This window comes from Cydia fagiglandana, chromosome 17, assembly GCF_963556715.1.
Source record: "Cydia fagiglandana chromosome 17, ilCydFagi1.1, whole genome shotgun sequence".
In the NCBI taxonomy this organism is placed as follows: Eukaryota; Metazoa; Arthropoda; class Insecta; order Lepidoptera; family Tortricidae; genus Cydia; species Cydia fagiglandana.
Genome location: NC_085948.1, coordinates 3,650,681 through 3,660,427, shown reverse-complemented (window position 1 = coordinate 3,660,427; position 9,747 = coordinate 3,650,681). Strand labels below are relative to the sequence as shown.

At 39.3% G+C, this 9,747-nt stretch overlaps 2 protein-coding genes across 2 annotated transcripts; one reads left to right on the top strand and one right to left on the bottom strand.

Annotated features, from left to right (window-relative positions):
• Positions 1–302: 302 nt before the first annotated feature.
• On the bottom strand, positions 303–7,210 carry LOC134672918 (protein phosphatase 1 regulatory subunit 7-like). Its single transcript, XM_063530867.1, has 6 exons — positions 7,060–7,210; positions 6,772–6,985; positions 5,941–6,069; positions 4,636–4,798; positions 2,566–2,874; positions 303–1,385 (listed from the first exon to the last, which is right to left on the bottom strand). Exons 1-6 carry the CDS (start codon positions 7,064–7,066, stop codon positions 1,212–1,214), a joined length of 996 nt encoding a protein of 331 aa, XP_063386937.1. The 5' UTR covers positions 7,067–7,210; the 3' UTR covers positions 303–1,211.
• Positions 7,211–7,343: 133 nt separating this feature from the next.
• On the top strand, positions 7,344–9,585 carry LOC134672917 (protein MCM10 homolog). Its single transcript, XM_063530866.1, has one exon. It carries the CDS (start codon positions 7,505–7,507, stop codon positions 9,578–9,580), a length of 2,076 nt encoding a protein of 691 aa, XP_063386936.1. The 5' UTR covers positions 7,344–7,504; the 3' UTR covers positions 9,581–9,585.
• Positions 9,586–9,747: the final 162 nt, after the last annotated feature.

Below are 9,747 nucleotides of genomic sequence, written 5' to 3'. Positions count from 1 at the left end.
GTCTCCATATTGCGCGGCAAACTATCGAACATTGGCTCGCGAGGCAGCCGCTCGCCAATGTTCGATAGTTTGCCGCGCAATATGGAGAAACGCCTTAATATGAAATGTATTATTTTTAATTTAATTGTAGGTTACCTTATCTAGGGGTAGATAAAGTTTTTCAGCTATAATAATCCATTGTAAGGTGAGTCCAGATTGAGAGTGGTTGCGCCCAAAGTATATACAGGATGTCCGGTGGCAGATTTCCAAATTCAAAAATGGACTAAAAAAACTAAAATATAAAAACAAAACTATTTATTTAAAAAAAAAGAAGAATGCGGATTTAATTTTTTGCAACTCACATTTTCTACCGAGCTTTCAATTAGTTTAGTTGACTAGGAGATTCTGATTTTAATTTCTTGTTTTGAAATTCAAAAAGCAATGTTGGGATCTTGCAGTACTGAAACAAAAGCAGTTTTTAGGGTTCCGTGCCAAAAAAGAAACCGTCCAGCCAGCCAGTCCGTCTGCCTGTCTGTGTTGAGATAAAGGGTCTTGACAGACAGGAATGCGTAGAGGTATCGAATTTAAATTAAAACTATATCCTCAGGTCTACAGTCCCTTGAAGCTGTGAAAAAATCAAGCTTCTACATTAACGTGGAAAATGATACACCCGTTTAGTGACGGCTAGTAATAACGTCTTACACTACGAATACAGAGAAAAATGTAACTATAAATATGTAAACTAAAGAAAACCCCTGCGTCTCCCTGGCACTACGCGTTCGAAAATTATATGGATTTGAAATCGGAAATTTTCCACTGTACACCCTGTATATCGTGATTGGGCCAGTACACGCTTGTCGCTTATCTACACATAAACTGGGTTTTATGAGATTCAGCTTGCAACGGTAGGGTTAGAAGCCATCGGGTTGCGCTTCAAGTATGTTGGAGTTACTTGGCTAATACACTTATACTACAGAGCGCCCTCGATCTGCTGTAGGCTGGGTATGATTAGCTTCAGTTACGTGGGAAGGCAGGGTCGGAAGACTCGGAAGCCACGGGGTTGCGGTCCAAGTATATTGGGGTTACATTGGCTAATACACTTATCTACACACGGTGGAGTCACACACACAGGCCGGGGATGATAGCTTCAACTTGCGTCGGTAGGCAGGGTCTGAGGCCACGGGGTTGCGCTCCAAGTATATAATGATTGGGGTTACTTGGATAGTTAATGCTTATCTACACAAGGTCGCGTCGATCTGGTGCAGGCTGGGAATAATCAGTTTCAGCTTGCGTCGGTAGGCAGGGTCCGAGGCCACGGGGTTGCGCTCCAAGTATATCGTGATTAGTTTGTCGTTGGGCCGGAGGCGTTCCACGTCTGCCCAATCGCTGATCTGATTGTCGTTTAGCTGAAATTAAAAAAAGTAAAGGCTTTATTTATAGGTACAAGATGGATTTTTAAAAACATCAGATCAGATTTATCTCTGCTGCTACGCGTACATGGGCCGAGAAAACCTACCGTAACTTTTTAATTAATAAAAATGTAGCTTGTGACAAAAAAATTGGCCCCATTTCTGTTCAGGGTCAAAATATTTTTTAAGGTTTTCTTATATTTAGCATCCATACATAATTTCCGTGACTATAATGTAATGGTTCAATAATAATATGCCATAAACAAATGGTAGACATTGATTCTCTATGACACATACCAATTGACCTAGACTTTGCCATTTCTATCACGTTATAACAATTTTACTAAGACCACCGACCCTTGGTTCGACACAGTCGTATGACAACTATTTTCACTGTGAGTTGAGTCGTTGTTCTACTAATATTAACGATTAATTGAAGAAAGGAATTAGGTTGATTGAAGTCTCGTGATGGCGAGAAACGGAATTAAGGCGCGGTGTATAGTAAAATGCGCTTTTTTGTAACCATATTTCCAGATGTTTACAAGGATTTCATGTATTATTTTCTAGTATGTATAACTTCAGTCCTTGAACTACGTTATTGCTTGTCAGAAACATGACGGCTCATTATTTTCTCGATAGAATCTTAAGTTGAAAACATGCTGTTTTTCATTTCCTTATTTTAGAAGTACTACGACGAAAATGTGTATGAAACCTACTTCATTCGATTGCTTTAGTAAATCATCTTTATTGCTTGTCAGAAACATGACGGCTCATTATTTTCTCGATAGAATCTTAAGTTGAAAAACATGCTTAAAACTGTCTTTATTTCCTTATTTTAGAACTAACTAAAAATTTACTTCATTCGATTGCTTTTAAGCAAATCTTCTTTATTGCTTGTCCTTTTATCGATACGTTAATTTTTTCATTCATAATTTTATGAATTCAACAATTTGCCTACTAAATTACACCCTGCGCGGCAATACCTTTGCGGCCATTTCTCACGCCAGTGGCGACGAGTGCCTCGCGCTGTTGCCAGACATGCCGAGAGAAGTTGCGCAACGTTGCGCCACTTCCCCCGACCACGGACGTCGCTTTCAGCACGTGTCGCGGAACTTTTGTACCCTAGTGTTACCCTGACTTTAAAGGACAAAGATTATTTTATTAATTGATCACTCACCCACAACTCTTCCAACTCAATCATATGCGTCAAGTTATCAATCGATGTTAATCTATTCTGCGCCAAGTCCAACGTCTGTAGATTACTCAAATTCTCCAACCCCTCAATCTTCTCAATCCCGTTCTCCGACAAATACAGCTGGTCGAGGTTCACCAGCGGCTCCAGATTCTCCATTTTGGTGATGCGGTTGCTTTGGAGGACGAGGATCGAGAGCTCGGCGAAGGATTCTAAGCCCTGGATTTTGGTGATTTTGTTTTTGCCGAGGTAGAGTTGTCGAAGGTTGACTAGGCCGTCGAGGTTTTTTATTTCCTGTAAATAATATATTGTAAGGGCCACATGCACCATTCACTAACCCGGAGTTAACTAGTTAAAGCTGGAGTTACCATGGTTACCAGTACAATTTGACACTGGGTTAACCCCGAGCTAGTGGGAATGGGACGGTTCAAGTCGCACTACGAGTAAGTATGTAAAATTTATAAGAATGGCAGTACATAGTATCTAAATCTTTAGAGGCTATGTTTGCTTAATAAAATTACGCGTTAATATAAACGCGTTTTATAAAAGTCATGCGGTCTCTTATGTTTTTGTGACAAACACCCACGCATCAAATGTTATAGACTCTTTAAAACGTGACCTTGATTTCAGTGAAAACCTTTTGTGTCAATTGATGATTCATCAAATGTGACGTCCCACGGTAAAGGTACCTTATGGCGGTTGGCGCTTACGCTATTATTAACGCCGCTCCAATATTATTGCGGCGCTATGCGACGTAAGCGCCAGTCGCCATAAGGTACCTTTTGTCGTGGAACGTCACAAATGTTTTTTTTACATCTTTTTTTTTTTATTATTTATTTATTATTAATACACAGTACAGAGCTTAAATCTATACAGATCCCTGCAAAACTGTATTTACAGTTTGCCTGCAGGTAAGAGTCTCTACATACATGTATATTATTATACTTAATTATTATCTAATATGTATAAGCACATAAGCACTTAAGTGACACTTGCACGCGTGCAATTGTCACTTAAGTGTTTGCAGTAGGTACAGTTTTAATGCGCTTTTGAATTTTTTCTTATTTGGTTCATGCCGAATATTCTCGGGTAGACTATTTAGGAAATACGGAAGTCTTTTCTTAAGAGTCCTGTCATCAAAATAGTTACTAACCCGGGGAACTTCAAATTTTCGCGCTGTTACTGTCCTTGTTTTGTGTTTATGTATCTGCAAAGGTATCATTGACTAGATAAAGTGGCCAATGGCCATTGTAAACTTTGTATGTTAAGTACAAATCACGAGCACGTCAACTACAAGAAAAGGCGTCCGCTTCCTGGCGCGGGGTAACCAAAAATCCCATCAAAAACATAAATGTAAGAGTTCATCATCATTGGCCTTTACATCTTCTTCAGATGTTTATTACAGCTGCTGTGTATTCCGAGAGTCACATCTTTTCTTGTGACTGGACAAACCGATGCGGGCTCTGCACTGCTTCCCACAACGGTCACAATGAGATTGGTGAGATGAGTGCTAAGTTCAATATTAAGAATATTCGTCGTTGTTGACTTCGTCGGAAAAAGAATTGAGATCTATATGGTTGCCAAGTTCTAGTTTGCTTGGGGAGTAATTATAATGAAAGTTCAGGATTTGACTGTCTAATTTTTACGTACACGCTATATTATTTCTCCTATGTTACTTTTCTAAATTTTTGGTATAAAAACTAGCCAAGACAAATCCTGAACTTTAATTAAATAAAATAAATAAATAAATATTATAGGACATTTTTACACAAATTGACTAAGCCCCACGGTAGGCTCAAGAAGGCTTGTGTTGTGGGTACTCAGAAAACAATATATGTAATATATAAATACTTAAATACATAGAAAACAACCATGACTCAGACACGGAAACGTACGAACGTGTCTTGTTATTTCAGTCAGTCTTGGTACAAGAAGTACTGAGGTTGACTGAAGTAGCATGACAAATACGAACGTTTCCTAGAAACGCCGAAACCCATCGTACGATGGGAAACAATTATTCACTACGTCTGACACAGTTTATGATGTCAATCTTACCCTGATCCGATTGTCTCCGAGCTCCAACATCTCCAGCCGCGTGAGGTGGTTCACATTCTTGATCTCCGTGATCTTGTTAGAACTGAGGTAGAGCTTGGTCAGCTTTGTGAGGTTGTCCAGGCCTTGGATCTCTTTGATGCGGTTGAAGGATAAGTCTAGTAATCTGGAATGAAGCACATTTTATATCTATTTTATGTTTTCGTGTTAAAAGGAAGTATTGTGTATAGTCCATATTTTATAGAACCATAAGAGAGATTTTTATAGGAATATGTTTGTAGATTAATCCCAATTTTGCTAATAATAATAATGGGATCAATGAAGAATTTAATAAACTCCTAATATTTTATTGGCACATATATTAAGTTCTGTATTTGCAATAAGAGTGCCATCCAAGGGGTGAAGAAGACCAGAATGGAATTCATCAACAACATGAGTTATGTTCTTAGTTTATACAGTGATGGATTAACCAATAAACAAAATAAGCAGCTGCTTACGGCACTGTGCCACAGAATAAATAATAGTACTAGGTACAGAAGACTCACTCTCTAACAAAACGCGTCACGCGCTGCTTAAGGCAAACCCCAAAATTGGGGTCGAACGGATGTACTTTTAGCTATCTGTAGCAAAGCGACGAAATCGCGGAGTTAGCCACGCCTGACTGTGCACTAAGAGTGCTAAAACCTTAGTAACTAATAAACTCTGATGGATGACCCCCGAGAGAAGGGCTCATGGCGTGTAATTGCTTAGAGCAGCGGTCGGCAACCAGCGAACCTCACTTGCGGCCCGCGAGCCTCCCTGGCTATTTTATTTGTAATATTGACAATTGACAATGTCTGATAAAGTCATAAATATTAACAAAGTGCGGCTCGCAACCACTTCGTTGACTGCTATGTGGCCCTTGGCTGCTAAAAGGTTGCCGACCGCTGCAAGCCATTAAAATTCCTAAATCTGGCCCTGTCAAAGTACTTACTCTAGACTTATATAGACGGGATATGAACCGTGATTACCTTTTTGTGCCTTGACAAAATTACCTTTACCTTTTGTGCATTGAAAGCTAATACAGCCGTGCAAAACATCGGGAGCTCAAAAACAATACAAAAGGTAATTAATATAATAACTCACGGTTTAGGGGTCCATGCACATGCTCTGGTCCAGGTTCGCGTTGACAGACTGCCTTTTCACAAGTACCTCACTTTTAACACAAATGTCAAAACCTACCCTCATTGTCTATACATAACAGTAATCAAGGTTCATATCCCGGTTGGTATAGGTCTAGTGAAACTGTCATTCAAAACTGTTACTTACTCGAGGTTGACAAGTGTCTCCATGTTCTCCATGACAGTGATCTGGTTGTCATACAGCTCCAGCTCCACCAGTGTGGTCAAGTTGGCGAGCCCTTCTATCTTTTTTATGAGGTTCCAACGGAGGTATAGCCTGTAGTAATAAATATAACATCTATCGCATAACTATGACACTAACTTAAGAAAAAATGTTTTAAAAATAATTTTAAATAAAATTCTTAGGTTATATCACCGAACCATGACTGTCTATAGCAGGGGTGCGAAACTCCTGACTTTGGTCAAACTCGGCTCCACTCGGCTCATCATTGCTCCGAGCAATTATTAGGGTTGGCACCACTTGACTTCCTTTTGCGTGCACGACCACAGATAAGATAATCACTTGATTTTTGACAACCCTAAATAGCCGAAAGGGATAGTGCCATATATTAGAAAGGGACAGCATGATTCGACCATGAACCGCTGTCAAACTTCGTTTTTGTAGGAAGTTTCCTTTCTGTACGGTAGTACTATTAATTATTCTGTGTCTATAGCCTATTTAAAAAAATATTTACTCAAGTTACTATATTATAAATAAACTGCTATTATATTGCACACTACTGTACAAACAGTTGATTAACATTACCCGTCTCTCTATGGCAGTTGTGTCAAATAAACATAGTTTATGTTGAGTGACACATAAAACATAATACCCTTCTTCAGATAATAACAACAGAAACCTGTTTCATCACCAAGCACAATGAGTCATTGAAGATCAGGAAAAATTATCTGATGAAATATTGAAGTACAAACAAGACATATATTTTGTAGTCGAAATTAGAATTGCAGGGTAAATTACCTTTCTAACCGTCTCAAGTCCTCAAGATTTTCAATTTTCCCAATCCTGCCATGGTTCAAATCGAGTTCCTTAGTGAGCTCATTCACGACTATGATCTCTTGAGTGTCCTCTTCAGCGGCTGGCGGCGTCGGCGGAGGCGGCGGGGACGTCTCGCACCTCTCAACATCTTTCTCAGGAGTTGCAGCCTCATTCTTAGGCTTAGGTTCAATATTGTCTGCGAAAAACAATGCATATGTATACTTCTAACAACAAGTACACTGAACACAGCGTTTATAAATAACAGCTTACCTGCCATTGTTCCCACGGTATGAGGTTTGTTTCTGAATCCGAAGGTTTATTTATGAACAAAATCAATAGCCAATATTAGAACTAATTATAAACCGGCACGATATATCCACAAGACCAAGACGTAAATTTCCTCACGAACACGAAATTCACGAAACGTCAAATGTCGTAATTGTAAATGTCAAAAAAAAATGGGTCAAACTGGCTGAGTAACCATTTAAACTTCTGGTCTTGGACTGAAATCGACATTAGTGAGAGTAGTTTTTTAAGGATGCGAAACAAACCCACAGCAATGATATCACTTTGACGTTTGCCATTTTACCGCGAAATTATGTGATCTACTTTTCTGAAGAATTCGATGTTTTTCTAGTAGTTTTAAAGTTGTTGCATGCGTTATATCACATTTAATATCAATTAAATTAATAAGCAGTTCATAAACTGTATTAAAATGTCTGACATCGATGAATTAGCTGAGTTGGACGAGTTGCTACGTGCCGATTTAGCTGACGAGGCTGAATCTGTCCAAAAGGAAAGTTTACGCGAAGTGGATATATTCCAACCAAGCTCTAGCACACAATCTGAACCTGAATTACTAGTGAGCAAAGCCGGGAAGTCATCAGAGGTGCATAACGGAGACACGGACTCTTCAGACGACGAGGAGAAACGGAACTACACTGAACGCAAATACAACGATTACGGCTCGCAAGTGAAAAAAATACTAGACGACAAACAACAAGAACACGTAGAGAAACAGTTGGACTTTGTAACTAGGTTGCGACAAGTTAATAATGACGTTAAATTTAACAAAAACAAAAGTAAACCCAAAGAAGTACAGCAAGACATTAGGCATGTGTTCTGTGCTCCAGAAACCAAGACTAAAGCAGTTTCAGACATTTACACTGATCCAGTATTTGGAATTAGAATTACAAAACCACTTATATCCAGTGCAGCTCTCTTAGATCGCATGCAAGGGAGAGAGGCTATCAATATGTTAAGAGTGAAAAGACATGTAGAGAATGAAGACTTATCAAAGGATTGGGTAACAGCTGGTGTCATCGTCAGAAAAAGTGCTGTGAAAAAGTCCCAGAAAGGCAATCAATTTCTAATTTGGACTCTCAGTGACCTTAAGGATGACTTGAAGACAGTTTCAATGTTTCTATTTCGGAAAGCCTATAATGATCTCTGGAAAACAACTGAAGGCACTGTCGTTGCAGTTCTGAATCCTAATGTATTAGATCGTTCACAAAACAGTGCTGACCAGGCATGCCTCAGTGTTGAAACCTCTGATCGAGTCATGATTCTTGGTCAATCTAAAGACCTAGGCACTTGTAAGAGTAAAAAGAAAAATGGGGAACCATGCACAGCGTTTGTTAATTTATCACAATGTGAACACTGCATTTATCATGTGAAACAGGAGTATCAGAAGTACTCAAAAAGGTCAGAGCTACAGTCGTCAACTATGGGTAAAGGGCTTGTTAATTTGCAGAAAAAGGTTTTAGGTAAAGACACTGTGATATATGGAGGGAGGGCATACACTGCCCCAACTTCTGGCAATCACAAGGTGATTAAGGATAGAGATCAAAACAGACTGATGTCTTTAAGCGACTATTACAAGTCAGAGGGAGACAAACTTATGATGAACAAAGCACCATATGGGGCAGGCCCCATGAAAAACAATACTACACCATTACACAGTCCGTCAACTCAAAGAAAAAGTGATACAGAGAGACTTAATAAATTAACTGCATCTCCAAGCAATATATCTTCTAGCTTAGCAGAAAGAGTAGCTAGTTCACCAAAATTGGGCAAAGGATTTGGACTGAAAGGAAGTGGGATGGTAGACCTTAACATGTCTTATGGCCAAAAAGCAGCTGAAAGAGCAAAAGCTAATGCATTGAGACTTATACAACAGAGCGGAGGGATTGAGAAACTTGACCCAAATAACATAAGAGGCACTGAAACTGGCAAGAAAAGGGCTTTTGAAAAACTGAATGGTGATAACGAGAATGACAGCAAAAAATCAAAACCTAATGGTATAAAGTCTGAGAGATTTAAGAAAATACTAGAAGCAACATCAGCACATCAAAATCTGATTCAGGAACATGACGACAATGAACAGGATAAATATTTTAATAAGTTGGAGAAGAAGGAAGCAATGGAAGAAAAGATGTTGAACACATTCAAGTTGGCTTGCAAGGCTGTCAGGTGCATCAAATGCAAGTACACAGCATTTTCAGCTGCACAACTATGCAAAGATGAAAGACATCCCCTTAAAGTCCTGGACACTTTCAAGAGATTCTTCAAATGTCTTGATTGCAACAATAGGACAGTATCTCTTGAATTAATCCCAATGAAATCTTGTTCTAATTGTAATAGCTCTCGGTGGGAAAAGGCACCTATGTTGAGAGAGAAAAAGGTCACTTCTCTGTCAGAAGGGTTGTCTATTAGGGGTGAGGAAGAGGGCTATATAGGGGGACAGATTAATGCAGGGAAGAATATTAATTTATTAGTCCCTGATAACTGACATTTTAGAATTTTAGGATTTTACTGTTCATATTAGCCAGGTCCACATAGGGCAAGCATACGCGCGAGGCAATTTCCTAGCGCACACAACGGCCAGTGTAGACGTGCCTTCCACGCGCTGCCTGGGACGTATGCACGCTGTGTGTGGACCCAGCTATTGACATTTTA